The sequence below is a fragment of the Nerophis lumbriciformis genome, linkage group LG08, assembly GCF_033978685.3.
Source record: "Nerophis lumbriciformis linkage group LG08, RoL_Nlum_v2.1, whole genome shotgun sequence".
Lineage (NCBI taxonomy): Eukaryota > Metazoa > Chordata > Actinopteri > Syngnathiformes > Syngnathidae > Nerophis > Nerophis lumbriciformis.
Window position 1 is genome coordinate 9,132,647 of NC_084555.2, and position 22,096 is coordinate 9,154,742.

At 40.4% G+C, this 22,096-nt stretch overlaps 1 protein-coding gene across 5 annotated transcripts in view; it reads right to left on the reverse strand.

Moving 5' to 3' along the window:
* qkia (QKI, KH domain containing, RNA binding a) overlaps window positions 1-22,096 on the reverse strand; it is a 148,856-nt gene that overhangs the window by 46,119 nt on the left and 80,641 nt on the right. For all 5 annotated transcript variants that reach the window (XM_061968208.2, XM_061968210.2, XM_061968206.2 and 2 more), the window contains exon 4: window positions 1,587-1,730. In XM_061968208.2, coding sequence (XP_061824192.1) covers window positions 1,587-1,730 — 144 coding nt within the window. The remainder of the gene's footprint in view (window positions 1-1,586; window positions 1,731-22,096) is intronic.

The following is a 22,096-nucleotide window of genomic DNA, read 5'->3' on the forward strand; positions in this document are numbered from 1 at the left end:
GGTGAGAAACATTTTTTGGCGACCCTCTACGAGGCACTCGGGGCCCAACAATGGGCCCCATGGTTAAGAAACACTGATAAAGATGATATAAATTATAGAAATTTGGCCTATGATAGAGATTTAATACTATTGTTGGATCGTTGTAACGCATGTTGATGACACATTCTAGTTGTGTCCCGTATATTTAAAAGCGACAAGCGAATGACCACGTCCTCAAAGCAATGTAGCGTACCTCCACAGGAAAAAGCCACTTTCAAGTCAGCAATCCTTGCATCCGTGAAAAAAAAATGCTACACAAGACACGAGGATGTAGGCCTCTGCGATATGGCCTAAAAATAAAATCTCCAATTTTTTTCCCGATAAAATCGATATGTCGCCCAGGCCTAGTAGGATGGTATCCTAACTGCAAGCTGGAGCTCTTGAATGTAAACAAAGGTGAGCGGATCAATACAAATATCGAATGTAATGATACCAAGTATAGCATCAGTATATGGGTTGAGACTAAAAAGGTTAGATCGATACTTACAATCACAAAATATTTTAACGTTTTTGTGATTGTTTACAAACTCAGAAAATAAGTCCCTGAAGAGAGGAGGACTTTAAGGGAATATACGAAGGATTTAAATCAGAGCCAATAGCAGGAAATACTTAAATATTGAAATTATATTGTTACACAGCCATCCTGTGCTTTTGTCTGATTATAATAATATATAATTTTAATTTTCCTGAGGGAACTCTCCTGAAGGAATCAATAAAGTACTATGGATGTAACCAAAAATGTAAATATTCAAATATCACCTAACCCGTATATTAACAGTAATATGTTTTTACACGTGTAGCCAGTCTGACAGATGGACGACAATGAATAAAATGCTATAAAGCAAAAACTGGCCATTTTCAAAGTGGGTTGTGGTAGAGGGGCCACAGCAGCTTGAGAGAAAAAAAGAAACCATTTATTTTAAACCCTCTAATCTAATTTAAGTGATATTTAAATGCAAAATGTATAGAATTCATGCTCCAGATTAAAAACTCTACATGTGGTCAGGCAGTATGAAAGTCAGCAACCACGCATACTGTTCTACACCTTGAAAACCACTCCCTTAGCAAAAACCATAAGTCCCTAAGTATGTTTTGAATGCTGAATTACATCACCCGACATCTACATTCTAGTCCTGGCTAATCCCAGCCTCCCAAGACCGCCAAGCACTGTGTGTGCTGCCACCTGATGGGTCATCTGGGCCTTCAGCTGCCCCATCCACCTGGTCACTGCAGCCAACATGGAAACTGCTCGCCACTTGCCAGAATGCTATCAGCAAGTGGCATGAGGAGATCGGAGCATGGGGTGAGGGAAGTAGAGATGGAATGTGGCACTCACGGTGGGTGAGTGCCGCTAGCTGTTTCTTTCCCACTCTGCCGAGGTTAGCGCCAACCTGCTCCTGTGGTCTGTGTGTGCTCGTAAACAGGATGCTAACAGTAACATGTGAGCAGTGCGCCATATGTTGCCCTGTTGTTCAGGCCAACATGGAGCGGTCAAGTCGGCACAATGTCACCTTGACAACCGTTTTTGTTTACATGCTTGTACTCACAGCTGGTACAAGGAGCTTCTTTACTTCCTCGACGGCTCTCCTCATCTTAATCTCGGCTCTGGTCTGCGTGTCCTCCACTGTGATCAAGACATGGAGCTCTTCGTTTAGGTGCTCCCAGTTTGGCTTCCCTCTGTTCTGCTCCTCCTAGAATCAAAAGAAGTAAGACGCTGAGTGAACGTGACAGCGGCGGGTGTGTTGTGGAGCGTGCCATTGTAGTAACGCAGCAGCACTGCATTAGAGCAAGACGTGGTCCTGCGAATAGAGGCGGGATGACAGGAGTGGTCCTTTAGTCAGCTATTATACTGTTTGCTTTGAAATGACACCCTTCTTTAATAGAACACTCGCTTAACTGAGACAGAAAGCTATGCCCCGCGGCAATTAATACCCCTAAAAAGCGGACGGGTCGAGATCTGAGAGATGGCTGAGGACTTCTTTATTCTATTTTTGAAACACTAACTTAAATAGTAAAAAAACGCCATCATAATTCACAAATTGTGGTTGACACTGTGCATATGTTTGCTTTTTGCTGCGAACAATGCACAAAGGGTGTGTGGGGAGTAGGGCTGGGTATAAAAATATTTGGATTTTAGCAACATGGATTTACAAGGCATAATATTGATTATTTACCCACCCCTGTGGTAGTCGTGTGTGTGGAGTCCCAGCAGCAGTGTCCTGCTGACTGACTGTCAACATCAAAAAACATCACTTTTGAAGAAAGGACGTCAGCCATACTCGGGAGGTACTTTTGTTTACATGTTCATCTGCCACACTGAGAAGTGTTAGGTGCACCAGAAAAACCAAACACACACTTATAACAGTAAATGGTAAATGGGTTATACTTGTATAGCGCTTTTCTACCTACTCAAAGCACTTTGACAGTATTTCCACATTCACCCATTCACACACACATTCACACACTGATGGCGGGAGCTGCCATGCAAGGCGCTAAGCAGCAGCCATCAGGAGCAAAGGGTGAAGTGTCTTGCTCAAGGACACAACGGACGTGACTAGGATGGTAGAAGGTGGGGATTGAACCCCAGTAACCAGCAACCCTCTGATTGCTGGTACAGCCACTCTACCAACTTCGCCACGCCGTCCCCAGTAATAAATAATGACATAATGATATTACAAAATAATAAACAAAAAATTTATTCATAATTCTATTGATAATATAAGACTAAGGTCAACTTTATTAATCTCCAGGGAAAAATGTTACTCATGTGGATAAAAAAATGAAGTGTTATTGTCATCAACTGGTTATGTATTAATTTAAAATCTATTTTATGCTGTGTTGATAACTGAAATGCACACAATTAGATCCCATGTTATAGTGATGTTATTCTACAAGCTCCTGATGTTATGTTAGTGTTTAACACTTGCTAAAATGTCTGTAGTTGATTCAGCATAGACAGGAAGACACAATCTTTAGCGTTAAGTGGTCACTGAATGAAGCCCTTGACAGGAGTACCTGTTGTTGTTTGTTTGTTTACACTGAAATTACCCAATGCTAATCTACTGATTGTTAGTGACACATTTATGTTTAACTCCCAACCAGCTCAATTCTTCATTAAGTAACTTGCCACTAACATAATTTAACTCAATTGTTATGTCTTATCTTTACTTTGGCATGTAAAGATGCACCTTATTGGATGTATTAGAACCTTTTGGCAGGTATTGCAAATGGGTGCGCCATAGTCTTCAATGACTCCCTGGTAATTTTTTTAAAGGGGAACATTATCACCAGACCTATGTAAGCGTCAATATATACCTTGATGTTGCAGAAAAAAGACCATATATTTTACTAACCGATTTCCGAACTCTAAATGGGTGAATTTTGGCGAATTAAACGCCTTTCTATTATTCGCTCTAGGAGCGATGACGTCACGTTGTGACGTCACATCGGGAAGCAATCCGCCAATTTCTCAAACACAGAGTCAAATCAACTCTGTTATTTTCCATTTTTTTTTACTGTTTTCCGTACCTTGGAGACATCATGCCTCGTCGGTGTGTTGTCGGAGGGTGTAACAACACGAACAGGGACGGATTCAAGTTGCACCAGTGGCCTAAAGATGCGAAAGTGGCAAGAAATTGGACGTTTGTTCCGCACACTTTACCGACGAAAGCTATGCTACGACAGAGATGGCAAGAATGTGTGGATATCCTGCGACACTCAAAGCAGATGCATTTCCAACGATAAAGTCAAAGAAATCTGCCGCCAGACCCCCATTGAATCTGCTGGAGTGTGTGAGCAATTCAGGGAGAAAGGACCTCGGTAGCACGGCAAGCAATGGCGGCAGTTTGTTCCCGCAGATGAGCGAGCTAAACCCCCTGGATGTCTTGGCTCACACCGTCCCTCATGCCACCGAAGATGATCAAGAGAAGAATATCGACCCTAGCTTCCCTGGCCTGCTGACATCAACTCCAAAACTGGACAGATCAGCTTTCAGGAAAAGAGAGCAGATGAGGGTATGTCTACAGAATATATTAATTGATGAAAATTGGGCTGTCTGCACTCTCAAAGTGCATGTTGTTGCCAAATGTATTTCATATGCTGTAAACCTAGTTCATAGCTGTTAGTTTCCTTTAATGCCAAACAAACACATACCAATCGTTGGTTAGAAGGCGATCGCCGAATTCTTCCTCGCTTTCTCCCGTGTCGCTGGCTGTCGTGTCGTTTTCGTCGGTTTCGCTTGCATACGGTTCAAACCGATATGTCTCAATAGTTTTAGTTTCTTCTTCAATTTCGTTTTCGCTACCTGCCTCCACACTACAACCATCCGTTTCAATACATGCGTAATCTCTTGAATCGCTTAAGCCGCTGAAATCCGAGTCTGAATCCGAGCTAATGTCGCTATAGCTTGCTGTTCTATGCGCCATGTTTGTTTGTGTTGGCATCACTATGTGACATCACAGGAAAATGGACGGGTGTATATAACGATGGTTAAAATCAGGCACTTTGAAGCTTTTTTTTAGGGATATTGCGTGATGGGTAAAATTTTGAAAAAATAAAAAAAAATAAGCCACTGAGAACTGATTTTTAATGGTTTTAACCCTTCTGAATTTGTGATAATGTTCCTCTTTAAGTACTCGAAATGTTCCCAGACTGCCAACTTTAGCTTTTTTTTGGGTGGGAAGAGATCACTGCTTTATCTGCCATTTTTAAGCTAATCACCAAAAATTATTCCCGGGTGCAGCCACCGCTGCTGATCACTGCTCCCCTCACCTCCCAGGGGCTGATCAAGGGTGATGAGTCAAATGCAAAGAATAATTTCGCCACACCTCGTGTGTGAGTATGTGTGTGTGACAATCATTGGCGCTTTAACCTTTACTTTAATGTAGCATGCTATCCTGTCTCTCGACCAGGCACCGCTGGTATAACTTTGGTTTCGTTCAACACAACAGAACTGGAGAAGTCTCAGTTGTTAAAACTTTGCACCTCTGTCTTGGTATCGCAGAATCAATTTGCTAGAACGACTACGCATCAGCTCGCCTCCGACACCAGCTCAGAAGGTGGAAAAACAAACGGGTTAACTTAGTCACTCTCGTTCCCTATCGGTGCCATTTTTGCAAAACACTCCCAATGACTCTGAAACAACTTCAGCCAATGTCAATTATTTTCTTCACCACTGTGCAGTCGTCCAACTACCTACAAAACATTGTGGCGGTGTCCCGCAGCAGGCAGTCCACCTGACATGATTCCAACTGAGACATGGAGCACCAAGGAAGAGAAGCTTAGAGCCAAATGCCACCCACCTGCTTCCTACTTCCAGAGAGAGCGGTTGCCATAGTGCTGCTCTTTACAACAAACACACAGAAAAAAGTTCAATATTCCACTCTCTTTTTCACTTTTTCCACATAGGGGGTGGGAGGAGGAGGAGGGCCTAGTTGCAGGCCATTATTTCACCCTGGCTGTTTACTTATGGGCCATTAGGGGGCACAGACTGAAAGGAGAATGCATTTTCTAGATGGGACGGACAGGCTGGTTTAAATATTTAAAATAGAAGTAAGTATATGTCTACTCTTCTTCAAATTTACGGTCTTTGCCCCTAAAGCTTACTAAAATATTGAGAGCCTGCGAGTTCTTTTCGGAAGTGTTGCGGCTGAATCGAATATGAACAGGATTGTAGGCCAACCAAGCTTGCGATTACGCACACATAGCGGGCGGTGAATCAGGTCGCTAGTGCCCTCTTACCTCTTACCGACTCAGTGACCTAGTGGTTAGAGTGTCCGCCCTGAGAACGGTAGGTCGTGAGTTCAAACCCCGACCGAGTCATACCAAAGACTTTAAAAATGGGACCCATTACCTCCCTGCTTGGCACTCAGCATCAAGGGTTGGAATTGGGGGTTAAATCATCAAAAATAATTCCCGGGCGCGGCCACTATTGCTGCTCACTGCTCCCCTCACCTCCCAGGGGGTGATCAAGGGTGATGGGTCAAATGCAGAGAATAATTTTGCCACACCTAGTGTGTGTGTGACAATCATTGGTACTTTAACTTTAACTTTACAGAAAGAGACTTTTGAATACAAGTCCATACTGGCTAACTTTAAAGATTCACTATATACAGTATAAGTAGGTCCTGAAAAACGTTTTTAAATTGGAATACCCCAAATTAAATGTTCAATCATTTTCAGGGAACTTGCACATTTATAATTATTATAAGACTGTAATATATAGGAATTTAAAATACAAAAAGTTAAAGTATCTTTTTTTGCATTAAAAAAGCCAACTTTTAGTCACTTAGCTATTTGCTGTAAGAAAACCCAACATGTGAGCACTTGTTAAAATTCTGATTTCATTTATTTATTTTTTCCAGTGTGTGGAAGCATTCTTACAGTTAGGTTGCAGGTGTTCTGTCATGTGCAAGCCAATAAATAACAGCATGGAATTTACTAGTCCATGCTATTATAAGTGAAGGTTAGTTCCTACAATGGATTTTAGACTATGTGTCCAACACAGTGGCATGTGGCACTGAATGGAAAGGTGCAACAGTTCAACTTTGAACAGTCCTAGTCTCTTTTGAGCCAAGGAGCTGCTCTAAATTGAAGTGAAATGTCAATGGACTAAACAGGTGCAGTATATAGAGCTTCGGGGTATATGGATGGACACAACAAACGAGGCAAGCTGCAGAGGATAAAATACATTTGCAGACAAAAAACAAAACCCTTGGAAAAAAATTTTTTATAAGACACATTTTCTTTGTAATTTTTTTCTATTCATCATGTGTATTCACCAACTTTGAACTCCAAAATATACAATAGCCTCCAAACCCTTTTATACACTCCAAAATAACCTTGCAGACTCCCACATAGTCACTCAGCTGACTATCTCACCTTGTACAAACGCTAGGATACGAGCATACACGTCCCAGAGAAAATTAGTAAATACATTATTTCACAACATATATTTATGCGGCTTGTAGTTCGGTTTGGCTAATGGACTTTTATTTTAATTACCGTATTTTCCGCACTATTAGCCGCACCTAAAAACCACAAATTTACTCAAAAGCTGACAGTGCGGCTTATAACCCGGTGCGCTTTATATATGGATTAATATTAAGATTCATTTTCATAAAGTTTCGGTCTCGCAACTACGGTAAACAGCCGCCATCTTTTTTCCCCGTAGAAGAGGAAGTGCTTCTTCTTCTACGCAAGCAACCGCCAAGGTAAGCACCCGCCCCCATAGAAGAGGAAGCGCTTCTTCTTCTACTGTAAGCAACCACCCGCCCCCGTAGAAGAAGAAGAAGCGCGCGGATATTACGTTTCATTTCCTTTGTAAAGACCACAAAATGGCTCCTACTAAGCGACAGGTTTTCGGTTCATGAAAAGACGCAATCTCTCCATCCGCACACGGACTACTATTTCACAGCAACTGCCTAAAGACTTTCAAGAAAAGCTGGCTACTTTCCGTGCATATTGTAAAAACAAGATAGCTGAAAAAAAGATCCGGCCAGAGAACATTATCAACATGGACGAGGTTCCACTGACTTTTGATATTCCTGTGAACCGCACTGTGGATACAACGGGAGCACGTACGGTGAATATTCGCACCACAGGGAATGAGAAGTCGTCCTTCACTGTGGTTCTAGCTTGCCATGCTAATGGCCAGAAACTTCCACCCATGGTGATATTCAAAAGGAAGACCTTGCCAAAAGAGACATTTCCAGCCGGCGTCATCATAAAAGCTAACTCGAAGGGATGGATGCATGAAGAAAAGATGAGCGAGTGGTTAAGGGAAGTTTACGCGAAGAGGCCGGGTGGCTTTTTTCACGCAGCTCCGTCCATGTTGATATACGACTCCATGCGCGCCCACATCACGCTGGTTTTTAATATATTATTAAAGTTTGACTGACCTATCTGACTGTTTTTTTGACATTCCCTTTAGCGCAGTTAGATGCGGCTTACAACACGGGGCGGCTTATAGGTGGACAAAGTTTTGTAATATGCCGTTCATTGAAGGCGCGGCTTATAACCCAGGGCGGCTTATGGTGCGGAAAATACGGTAAGTATGTGCGGCTTATACCCCAGTGCGCTCTACAGTCTGAAAAATACGGTAAATGCACAATGCGGCAAACTTATTTTTGCATACTCTATGGAATAAATTCAGTGAAATCGAAGATAATGCTGAATTGGGTGCACGACTTAGCGTGACGAACAAAGACACTACTAACTTGCAGTCTAAAAAAGGCCCTTTGCAAATCGTATTTTTGGACAAACTATTAAAATGACTGCATAGTACATAAATGGCTGCACTGCGAGGCACACAATGGGTGGATGAATCGTTCGTACACTGAGACAATATTCGTACAACAAAGCATTTAATTAAAAAAAAAATCTGGTATGTGGTTCGTAAATCGAAACATTTGTACAATGAGGAGTTTGTAAATCAAGGTTCCATTTTTTGTTCGCTATTACTTTTATTTTAGGGTTGTATTTTTTCTACAAAGTGCTGCCATCTATATCTGTTTTGCAAAACGTTTTTGTCAATGTTTCAATAATGTTAGTTATATTATTACTGTTATGTTATATGTAAAAGTATTGTACACATATTTTCTTGTGTTATGTTAGCCGGCTAGCTTTATTTACCTTCTAGCTGTTTCTACCCTGATAAATAAAGAGAAAATGAAATTAAAAACTACCAAGCGTGCGATACCTCCTCCCTTCAGGCCGCTCCTGAAGACATGACAAGATTCAACGACAACAAACAACAGCCATCAAATACAAGAGAGAGAGAAGAGAAGCAGGAGAAGTCGTGTTCTTAGCAAAAGCGAGCGCTCTCTAAGGGATTGCTGTGCAAACCGTCCTGTCGAAACAAATGCGTCACATAGAGAAAGGTTGCGAGAGGCATTTGATCAGTGTTAAGTGCAATCCCGGGACAGGTTATTATCCTTTAATATGTCCTGTCTCCTCCTATTTAATGCGGAATCGACACATTGGCACGCAGATAGGTTTAGCAATTTTACCACAAAACTAACGTCCTGATCACTTAATTAAGCGAGCTCGACCGTCTTTAAGGGGAACATTATCACCAGACCTATGTAAGCGTCAATATATACCTTGATGTTGCAGAAAAAAGACCATATATTTTTTTAACCGATTTCCGAACTCTAAATGGGTGAATTTTGGCGAATTAAACGCCTTTCTAATATTCGCTCTCTGAGCGATGACGTCACAACGTGACGTCACATCGGGAAGCAATCCGCCATTTTCTCAAACACCGAGTCAAATCAGCTCTGTTATTTTCCGTTTTTTCGACTGTTTTCCGTACCTTGGAGACATCATGCCTCGTCGGTGTGTTGTCGGAGGGTGTAACAACACGAACAGGGACGGATTCAAGTTGCACCAATGGCCCAAAGATGCGAAAGTGGCAAGAAATTGGACATTTGTTCCGCACACTTTACCGACGAAAGCTATGCTACGACAGAGATGGCAAGAATGTGTGGATATCCTGCGACACTCAAAGCAGATGCATTTCCAATGATAAAGTCAAAGAAATCTGCCGCCAGACCCCCATTGAATCTGCCAGAGTGTGTGAGCAATTTAGGGACAAAGGACCTCGCTAGCACGGCAAGCAATGGCGGCAGTTTGTTCCCGCAGACGAGCGAGCGAAACCCCCTGAATGTCTTGGCTCACATCGACCCTAGCTTCCCTGGCCTGCTGACATCAACTCCAAAACTGGACAGATCAGCTTTCAGGAAAAGAGCGGGGATGAGGGTATGTCTACAGAATATATTAATTGATGAAAATTGGGCTGTCTGCACTCTAAAAGTGCATGTTGTTGCCAAATGTATTTCATATGCTGTAAACCTAGTTCATAGTTGTTAGTTTCCTTTAATGCCAAACAAACACATACCAATCGTTGGTTAGAAGGCTATCGCCGAATTCGTCCTCGCTTTCTCCCGTGTCGCTGGCTGTCGTGTCATTTTCGTCGATTTCGCTTGCATACGGTTCAAACCGATATGGCTCAATAGCTTCAGTTTCTTCTTCAATTTCGTTTTTGCTACCTGCCTCCACACTACAACCATCCGTTTCAATACATTCGTAATCTGTTGAATCGCTTAAGCCGCTGAAATCCGAGTCTGAATCCGAGCTAATGTCGCTATAGCTTGCTGTTCTTTCCGCCATGTTTGTTTGTGTTGGCTTCACTATGTGACGTCACAGGAAAATGGACGGGTGTATATAACGATGGTTAAAATCAGGCACTTTGAAGCTTTTTTTAGGGATATTGCGTGATGGGTAAAATTTTGAAAAAAACTTCAAAAAATACAATAAGCCACTGGGAACTGATTTTTAATGGTTTTAACCATTCTGAAATTGTGATAATGTTCCCCTTTAAATATAAGCACAAAAATACTTTTACGCAGGTTGGCAATGCTACATGTTCCACATCCTTTACCTCGCTGTAAGGTACTTTGTTTCATAGTCGTATGGAAGAATGTTTAACTTTAAAATGTGCTCAATTATTGCATCATAACTTTGTGCATCCCAAATACATTCCACTCATTTGCATTAAAAGAACTGTATTTTCCAGACTGTAAACCGCTTACTTTTTCCAAAGTTTTGAACCCTAGGCTTATAGAGCAGGGCGGCTAATTTATGGAATTTTCTTCGCTAATGGCCATAATGTTTTGGATTCAACAAATAGTTTTCATAATACACCGACAGAGACACTAAAAGGTGGATTATTGTTTGTTCTCTGGCGCCACCTTTCGGACGAGTTCGCTGACTGCAGGTGTTGCGGGTTGAAATGTACTCCATGGTTCGTGTCTTGAACCGGAAATATAACCATCCACAGCATTTCTGCTCGAAAGGATTCTTCATTCTCACTCCAAGCAACAGTTGTAAGTTTTACAATATAACTAAAACAATTCTTACTTACTAAACCGTCCCATGTGAGATGTCCGTAGGAGTGTTTTCATGCATATTTGTACGTTATATCGTAACGTATTTAAGCTAGCGCCGTTAGCATTAGCGAATATGCTAACACATTTACAAGTGCCTGTGTTAGTATTATTAATTTAAAATGGCATTCTTTTTGTACTGTTTCAGTTTCGTAAATTCACCAAAATTAGGGACGGCGTGGCGCAGTGGAAGAATGGCCGTGCGCGACCCGAGGGTCCCTGGTTCAATCCCCACCTAGTACCAACCTCGTCATGTCCGTTGTGTCCTGAGCAAGACACTTCACCCTTGCTCCTGATGGGTGTTGGTTAGCGCCTTGCATGGCAGCTCCCTCCATCAGTGTGTGAATGTGTGTGTGAATGGGTAAATGTGGAAGTAGTGTCAAAGCGCTTTGAGTACCTTGAAGGTAGAAAAGCGCTATACAAGTACAACCCATTTATCATTTATCATTTAAAATCACGTGGAGTTATTGCACTGTTTCCCACACATTAATTTATTTGTGGCGGCCCGCCACGAAAGAATTACGTCCGCCACAAATAGATTTTTCGGCTTTTGACTCGCTCGACCGCTCATAAAAGCAATAAGACTCTGTCTGTGAATGTTGCTTGTAGTTACAATTCCGGTGCAGTAGGTGGCGGTAGCCTACTATGCATTGTAACTCCGTCAATAGCACTTAATTCACCTGGTGGGCCAGAAGAAGAAGAAGAAGACGACGACGAAGTAAAAGAAGAATACGAGGGTAAGACGTCTTGGCAAACAAGTTCAAAAGTGGTCCGAACCTGTGCAGTGTGCAGCACCGACTCGGATTTTCTTCATTTTTATTTTCGGGATTTGAATGCATTTATTTTGAAAGGACAGCTGGAGAGAAACGCGGAGCAAAGCGAATCGAACTGGGTTGCCGCAGCGGGTGCTCTACCAGGTGAGATAGGTTATAGCTGCATCGCTCGCGGCTCGTCATATATTTAACGTTAATCAGCGATTTCACCGAGCGTTTCACTGACGGTGAGCAGCCTGACGCTGCTTCATTAACACCGCCGCTGTTTGACTCGGGGGCCGGGGCAGACGCACGCAGCAACAGTCTACTGTTACCATACCGACGAGCTAACGTGTCCAGGTTATAACCCTGTTGTCAATAAACACACGTGGAGACGGTGCTTCAGATACTGCATTAATACTGAAGCTAAATTGTCCACTGTAGCATGTGAATGCAATGAAAATAATAAAATCTGAGCCAACCAGCTGTTAAAATGTTGTGCAGGTTAATGTTTTGGCCATTAAAGGCCCTTCATTTCAAGATTTCAACTGTGATCGGGCTTTAAACAGGTGGCTAACCTGTTCAGATGGGTGGAACTGCTACTGGTCAAATAATGTGAAATAGCATTTAATTTTACATGTATGCAATGCCATTTAAATGTAATTATAGATAATAATAATAAATACTGTGTAGTGTTGTAAATAGTAAACGGGAAGGAATTTAGTAAGATATAAGCCATGAGCACTACACAGCCAGAAAAAAACCTAGGCGGGACAAGTAAAAATATTGGGGCAAGTAGATTTGAGAAGTTGGGCAAGTAGAAAAAAAACCTTAACGTTGAACCCTGCATGTGTTGAGCTGCTGCCGCTTAAGATTAGACGGCACTGTACATAGAGCGGTTCTGCTCGTTAGTAATAAATTCTAATATTGGATGTTCACTCCTTCACACAGATGATGTATGCACTAATTAAAGGGGCAGAGCTTTAAGAGACATTTTAGCTTTTATATTTTTGTAAGAACCACAATTATTAAATATATTTCAGTGAATAACTAATTGTTCAAATCTGTATATAAAAATGTACATAAAGTGTTGTAATTATATTCCAACTCCGCGTTCTTCTTGGTCATCGCCGCTGAACGCCGCCACCCCCCGCCCCCCGACCACACCACCACAAATAGATGCCTGTCCTGTGGGAAACACTGTATTGAGTCCATTTAGCTGATTGGAGAGATAGCTTCCGCAGCTGGTGGGTCCATGACGATGACCTCTGTTTTGTTTGAGCAGCCGTTATACTGCCATGTGACAGGCACTGTTTGGAAACATCTAAAGTATGTAAAAGAAAAAACATTTAGAAAATATTTTGTACCGTTGTATATCTGCGGTACAGCTAATAAATGTATTTATTTTTTCCTCTAAAAATTCGGTGAGTGTAGCTTGAATACAGGTGTGCTGTATAGCTTGGAAAATACAGTACTTCAATCAAAACATTGGTAATAGTAATGTTGTTTCTTTGTTTTGAAGATGTTTATAAAGTAATAAATTAAGAACATCACATTTACACCAAGACAATTCAAAATGTCTGAAAAGGAGTAAGAATTTGATCCAACCTCTTTTAAAAAGTCTCAGTAATTACCGATGTTTGTTCATTTTCTGTTCAAATTGGTGCTGTCAAATGATTGTTGTAATCGGATTAATCACTTTTGAAATTGGAATAATCATGAGTAGGGATCTAACGATAAACAGTATCAATGATAACAGTGGTAGAACTCTCGATGGTTAGTATTAATGTTTTAAATTAAAAGTATCACAAAAAACATGATTGATAACTGCACTTTGATAAACTCAACGCAAGCTAAAATGCTCACATGAAAACAAGAGACAATAACATCTTTCCCCATTAGGAAACAACATACCCCAATCTAAACTTCTATAAACACATTGCTGTCTGAGTAACTAAGCTATTCAATCGTGCACATTGAACTTACAAGCTGTGCTCTCTAAGAACAGAGTGATCATTCTATACTCAGCGGAATACAAGACAGAGGTGTTTTAATGTGCGTTCAACGACCACTGAACGGAGTAGGACGCCACAACAACCGTCAGAAATAATAATACATTTTATTTGTTACATGCTTTTCATTAAATAAATCGTTACATCCCTACTCACTTGCATAATTTAAATTAACTTAAAAAAAGAGCCCAATATTTGGACACAAATGCAATTTTATTGTTTGAATGTCCTACAGGAACTATTTTTAAACGTTTTACCCGACTACATTTATATGCTCGAAACTTGGTAAGAATTGTATCTAAAATCCCGCGCCGCCTCTCAGGTAACCATTAGCAGTTAAGGTTAAGGAGCCTGTTTTCTAACAAGGAAAGAAAATAATAAAGAATGGATAAGCATAGATAGCCTTTGCAGTGATGACAGAAAATAACTAAATGAAATAATAAACAGAAAACAAACAAAGTGACCTAAACCAATTTACAGGCAGGACAAACAATAGAAAAATCCTAACAAAAAGAAAATGTCTGATTTAAGACTAACAGGCTTTGACACTAACTTAAAGGGGAACTGCACTTAGTTTTTTTAAATGTCACGTATCATTCACAATTTTTTGTAAGACAAGCTAAAATTAGTTTTTTCTGTTTTTATGCATTCTACATGGTAAATAAATGCGAGCAAAAGTATGCTTACAATGGACCTCCATCAAGGTTGTATATATACACACTAAGTATATACCGGTATGTACCGTATTTTCCGCACTATAAGGCGCACCGGATTATTAGCCGCACCTTCAATGAATGGCATATTTCATAACTTTGTCCACCAATAAGCCGCCCCGGACTATAAGCCGCGCTTACGCTGCGCTAAAGGGAATGTCAAAAAAACAGTCAGATAGGTCAGTCAAACTTTAATAATATATTAAAAACCAGCGTTCTAACAACTCTGTTCACTCCCAAAATGTACGCAAATGTGCAATCACAAACATAGTAAAATTCAAAATAGTGCAGAGCAATAGCAACATAATGTTGCTCGAACGTTAATGTCACAACACACAAAATAAACATAGCGCTCACTTTCTGAAGTTATTCTTCATTCGTAAATCCTTCGTCTTCGGTGTCCGAAGTGAAAAGTTGGGCAAATTTACGATCCACTGGCAGATGTTGGCGTCGTCTGGCGCTGCCTCCTCGTCTTAGTGAAGGTGTGTTCGCCTTCTGTCATCCATTGTTCCCACGCAGTTAGCAGTCTAGCTTCGAATGCCCTGTTGACACCAATATCTAGCGGCTGGAGGTCTTTTGTCAATCCACCCGGAATGACGGCGAGTATTGAATTAAGCGCGTAAGCGTGTCTCTCAATGTGCTGTTATGAGCTAGCAAATATAACAACTACACTACCCAGCATGCAACGATAGTTACGAGCATGCGCGGTAGCCCTGAGAAGCGTTGTATGCTGGCAGTTAGCACGCTGTGAGTAAACGTTGAGAACTCAGTTAACACGCCTCGTCTGCATTATTTATAATTAGACAACACACTTAATAGGAGCCATTTTGGGGTCTTTACATAAACACACAAATGGAAATGAAACGTCACATATCCCAGCATGCACCGCGCGCTTCTTCTACGGGGAAAAAAGATGGCGGCTGTTTACCGTAGTTGCGAGACCTAAACTTTATGAAAATGAATCTTAATATTTATCCATATATAAAGCGCACCGGGTTATAAGGCGCACTGTCAGCTTTTGAGAAAATTTGTGGTTTTTAGGTGCGCCTTATAGTGCGGAAAATACGGTAATGTTGGAACAGGCACATTTATAATAACAAGTAATATTTATGCATTTTAAGCATATGGCGGTGCATTGATTTCACAGACTAATCAAAATGTAAACTTTTTCCTTTAACAACATCACTGATTACTACCCACTGCAGACTTCATGAGAACCAATAAACATAATTCAACATCACTTAGTGTACAATGTCTGCTCTACTGGGAAGCTGATTGTTATAATGTTTATATATCCCTGTTTGGATGAAGAATTAATTATAATACTCGCAGAGAAAAAAGGGGGTGAAACCAAGCGTCATTCTTGTCTTTCTTGCCATCTCTGGGTCCAAGTTTGCTGTCAAAGTTGACCAACTTGTCGGATAATGTTCTTATCGATCCACAATCCAGGTGAGAGGCATTATTTATGATCTACAATAAACATTTACAAGCGCTGAGGCAAGAAGCAGCTCACCAGCTGATGAGGTCAATATTGCAGCATAAGCGAGTTAGCTTTTGGTGATCACGGCGCCGCTAAAAATAGATTGTCTGCGTTAGCACTTATAATAACAACATTGCTAATATTTGGTTAATATTCAGGTCACAAAATACCGATGGAGTATTGTTGTTGCTTTTTGGATGGTTAATTAGAGCGCTTTATGGGAAAAATAGGTGACCTCCGATTGACTCCATACTAAGCAGACTTTCATTTACGAGTTAGAATGCATTAAAAAAGAAAAACACATGTCTTCTTGTCTCTCATAAAGACTGTGAATTATAGGCAAAAAAAAAAAAAAAAAGTGCAGTTCCCCTTTAAAAAAAAGGGTTAATATTCCAACACACTAGTTTTTGGCGGGATAAAGTGAGGATAGTCCAATCCCATTCAATCATAACAGACTTTGATCTGCAAAAAAGAACAAAGAAAAGAAAAAAAAACAATAAAGAAAAGCAATTGCACCATCTCGACTCATGCGCATAACCGCATTTCGCCCTTCACCTTCATCCTTCCTCCCCATTTTCTACCCGAGCTGCTTTTTTCTTCTACTCGCCATTGTTCTCTACTTGCCAAGTGATTCACTGTGCCTTTCTTCTCTCTCTCTCTCTCCTCTCTCATGGCCGTGCAAGCTTCAGTGAGCCCGCTCGCCGCCGCCGTCAGCCAGTGCGGCCCAGGAGCAACCAGCTGAATTATTGAGAGCATAAAAACGCTGCCGCTAATGGATCCTGAATAAACACGCCGGCTAAAGCTGCTGCCGTGGCTTCTTCCACCCGCCATGGGGTATAAAGCGAGAGAATAAAGGGTGGTTGAGGATGCAGATATAGGGGATGAGGGTGGGGCGGGGAGTTGTAATTATGCAACAGCAGGGTTAGCAAAAAGATATGGAAGCGCTGTGAACTAACCTGAAAGAGAGGCTTGTGGTTTAACAGACTTGCAGATCACTGAATGTTTCAAAGCCACTCTTATCAAGGTACAACATAGCAAACCCACTTTATTTATTTATCTAAACACCACTTCAGTCTAGACCAGTGTTTCTCAAACAGTGGTCTACCAGAAACCCTTAGTGCTCATGGTACAAGTCTTGGAGGGAATTCCAGAGTAACTCAATATAATCGCAATGCCTTTAAATATTATCATTCATCAGGTCAATAGATCAATCATAACTGGACTGTGTAGATTGTCTGAAGACGTAAAGAAGAATTGATGCAGCCTGCTTGGACGAGAGACGAAATGTCTAAGACAACCCGAAAAGCTTAAAAATAATCGCAATGTCTTGCATCGCTAATGAAAATGTAGCAGCTGTTACTTGATCATGCTAAAATCACCGTAAAATAATTAAGTCATCAGTAAGCGTGTGAATATATGAGATTATTGGACATTCAACAGCATTGTTATCAACAAAGGAGGAACGGTTGACCAAATTTCTGTGATTCACTATACCTCAAATCTGATTTTGTTTCCCTCAAGTGACAGGGATCTGATTTCTTTGCCAGTCTAAACGCTTCAAAGTGTTTCAAATCGGATCTTTTGACATCAGATTCAGGCCACATCGGGATGTAGTCCTGAATCTGATTGGAATCTGATCTTTTCAAATGTGACTTCAGTCTAAACACAACACAAGTTAGTTTTCCTTGCCTCCAGTCACCAAAGTAATTGCTAAAGCTCATATGCAAAACTAACTTTTGTTACCATGGGGCACCTGTGTTTGTGTATTTCGAATCGCTGTAAGTCCCAAAAATGTGACATCAAACAATAGAGGAATGCAGGAGATATTTATAAAATAATCTTGCCTTCTTCCGAACGTGCTCCAAACGAGCCGTTTGGAAGTTAGACTATAGTGTTTTGCCTAGGTGTTTTGCCTTAATTACGTCAGCAGGTGTATATTTACATATGGTAGAGCAGGGTTATTCAACTACATAATGAAGAGGGCCGCCGTTTCAAGAGCCCAAGGACTCAGGGGCCGTACATCGAAATGTGAATGCTTCCGCAGGTTATTTTCCTTTGAGACTGAGTTTACTTAATTGCAAAGTAAACACATCGGCTTTCACAATGCACTGTCAATAAAATAAAAATGGTTGAGGATTGATGTTCCTTCTTTTGAATTATTTTCCTTCCTCAGTTTTATTTCTTTACACTTCTTCCTTCATTTAGGTTTGTAAAACTGTAAATATAAACATTAAATAAACATAACAAAATTACAACGTTCACTGTGTATTTTCCATAAATAAAATAAGTTTACTGTTAATACATTCAAACAATAAACTACAAATGTATAAATTACACAACATCATGCACCAAACTTTGCTAGTGACTTATCACTATTAGCGTTGTCGCCCTCTACTGGTCAAATTTAGCACTACATTTATTTAAAGAGGATTGATCATTACTCTGACAAGAAACAACAAATACAACAATATTCCAAAGTCAGCAATTTCAATACAAAACAAACTAAATATATTTATGCACAAATTATATCTACTTACAAATGTTTGACCAAGTTTCGTGATGAACCTCACACGCTGGGATTTCTACCATTGTTGCGACTTGTCTGGATCAATGTGTTCGTCACTTAAAAGGTGCCCAGGAAACAATGACTCAAGCACTTGTAGAAAATGCAAACTTAGTTATCCAGTTGGATTTTTTTTCCCAGGTTGAATGAGTAGTCTTCTTCTACTCGCCCCACTGCTGCTTCACTGTCACACATATGCCTCGCTTTTGCCCCCTGTGGGGTGCCGGGAGTACCGCACATGATCAACCGTAGTTTTAATGGTTTCATAAAGCATATTTGGGCGATGTTCGGCGAGTCAGATGTGGCCCACAGGCCACCAGTTGAACAGCACTGTGGTAGCGGTTTACCAAAACAGCTTTGCGCAAGTCTGTCATATTTATCCATATTTGTCTATCCTTGTTGTGAGGCACACTGGCTTGTCTATGCACATGCATGCTAAAATCCCCTACTGGAGCTACCTTATATCTGTCATTAGACTCTAAATCAGACCTGGGCAAATTAAGGCCCGGGGGCCTTAATTTCAATCTGGCTCGCCGGACATTCCCAAATAATTGTTTTAGATGTTTAAGATGTAAAGTGTAGCTGCCATTATGATGTGCAGTGATGTTTTCTAATGACCGTAAGTCTTCAACTATACTAAGTCAATGCTTGGAATCGGCATGATATACTAGTTACTATGGTCATCTAATTACTTACTATGGTCATCTAATTACTTACTTTGGTCACTATGAGATATCTCAGATTGTAGGTGGGGATTGTTTTTTTACCCTTCGTGTTCATATTTCACTATGTTTGTTGCATTTTGGTTGTGTTTTGCTTGATTGTAAAATATGTTGTCAATATTCAGTGTTTTATCCTTCAAAGTCAATATTGTAAATCCCACATTCTTTATTTTCATGTACATTCTGGGTGTCTCATTCAGTAAAAAAATGTCAAATTCCATTCTGTTTTTTAAGGCGGTCTGTCATAACGTTTTTAGCTTTCAATCATTATTGTGAGGTTTTGTATTAGTGTTCCTAAAAATAGATATACCAGCCCCCAGACACACTTTTTTATCTAAATCTGGCCCCCCCGAGTAAAATAATTGCCCAGGCCTGCTCTAAATGGAAGCGCTAAAAACTACAACATGGCTGACGGTGAGAGGACGCAGTCGAAGGGGGCATGGCCTGAAGGAGAAAGGAAGTAAATAAGACCACCCACAAAACAGAACATTCCAAAGAGACGTTCAGAAAGCAGCTTGAAGATGGTCTGTCAAACATCATTTATGCAAAATGTTGCCCTAAGAACCAATATTACATCTTATGTAGCATACATTAAAGTGTTTTAAATGTAGAAAAAAATCCTATTATAACCACTTTAACATAAATTAAGCGTTGTTTCGACCTGCTGTATAAAACTAAATGATCACATCACTTTCCTTTTCTCCTAAACATTTTCCAAAAACAGGTCTTGAAAAAGAGCTGAAAAAGTAATAATGAAATATGTTTGACAGTGGTTATGATCAATGTGCTTCATTGATCACTAATGATACTGAAGCATCAATGCCTCATGAAACACTAGGAGTGATACCTAGTACCTCGATGTGTGTGTGTGTGTGTGTGTGTGTGTGTGTGTGTGTGTGTGTGTGTGTGTGTGTGTGTGTGTGTGTAAAAAAAAACATGACCGATACAGCTGCTTTGTCCGACTGCAAAGAGCCATAATGTGATTATCAAAAAGCACTTATTTGGGCTCACAAGAGGCGGCTCATATTAAATAAAGTCGAAAGAGTGCCGTTCCGCGTTTGGCGTTATGTACGTCTTTATCATGGATCTTAATGCAACTAAGAAAAAGGACACATTTCGAAGTGTGGGATCATTTTGATGTTGTTTTGCGGTTTACTACTTGGCTTATTGACCAGAGTTGTATGTTTCATATTTATTTTCAGATTATTACCTTTTTGTCCACAAAAAAACCCAATAACATATGGTTGCAACACTTTGCTATTTATGGATTGTGAAAAATCAATTTTCAATCAATCAATCAATCAATGTTTATTGATATAGCCCTAAATCACAAGTGTCTCAAAGGGCTGCACAAGCCACAACGACATCCTCGGTACAAAGCCCACATAAGGGCAAGGAAAAACTCACCCCAGTGGGACATCGATGTGAATGACTTTGAGAAACCTTGGAGAGGACCGCATATGTGGTTTTGTAACTTTTTCTAAAAAAAGAAAAAATAAGACTTTATAAAGTCTTTACTTTTTGGACTTTTTTAGTTTTTTTTGTTTTTTTATAGCATGCAAATAATTTGTACCTGTTTAGTTAGGATTTTGACTTTTCTGTTAATTGTTATTTTATGGCTATTGTTTCACCCTAAATTAGTAAAACTAGTCCATCCATTTTCTACCGCTTATTCCCTTTGGGGTCGCTGGAGCCTATCTCAGCTACAATCGGGCGGAAGGCGGGGTACACCCTGGACAAGTCGCCATCTCATCACAGGGCCAACACAGATAGACAGACAACATTCACACTCACATTCACACACTAGGGCCAATTTAGTGTTGCCAATCAACTTATCCCCAGGTGCATGTTTTTGGAGGTGGGAGGAAGCCGGAGTACCCGAAGGGAACCCACGCAGTCACGGGGAGAACATGCAAACTCCACACAGAAATATCCCGAGCCCGGGATTGAACCCAGGACTACTCAGGGCCTTCGTATTGTGCGGCAGACGCACTAACCCCTCTCCCACCGTGCTGCCCTAGCAAAACTAGTATTTAATGATATTAACGTGGAGCTGTTTAATTTTAGATGTGGTGTTATTGTCATGTTTGAATATGTGTGTATTCTCTTTTGTCTTAATGCTGTGTGTGTATCAAAGTGTATTTCTGAAATGTTGCACCACAGGAAGAACAGCTATTACTAATGATCAGCTAATGGGGATCTTTAACATTTTTTTTTATTTGCACGTCAATTGTAGTGACTATTCTAATCCAGCAGATGGCAAATGACCATTATGAAACAAAAAGTATCAGTGCAGTATTGTTGTGTGGTTATGTTAAATCTGCTAAATTGCATTGTACAAATTTCTAGACCCCGAATATAAAACTTGTTTTATAGGAAAAAACACTTGTTTTTTTAGGGGTGCCAGAAAAAAAATCGATTCACATCAGAATTGCAATTCTGACTCAGTTCAAAATGTTCAAAAATGTATTTACTAAACAAACAAAACATTTTTACATCAGCCAAGAGGAGCTTTTGTTACTGATTTTGAAAAAGTTTCATTATATTATATTATATTACAAATTTGAAAAGATAATCTGGTGCACTCCATTGCTGTAACTGCTTCGAAACACAGTTAACAATAATCTTGTTCAATAAACCTCAACGGTTTGATCTGTACAAATGTCACATGACCATCATGATCTTTTAAAATAGTAAGATACTGAAGGGCAAAAGACAAATCATGTAATTAGAGGAGACGGGAACCTGGCGTGCACATGGGACCAACGTGTGGATCTAATTGTGAAGAGCGAGTAGAGTGTCCTTATTCTCTTCTCTTCTAATGAACACACTCCATAGGAAAGAGAGAGAGAGAGAGAGAGAGAGAGAG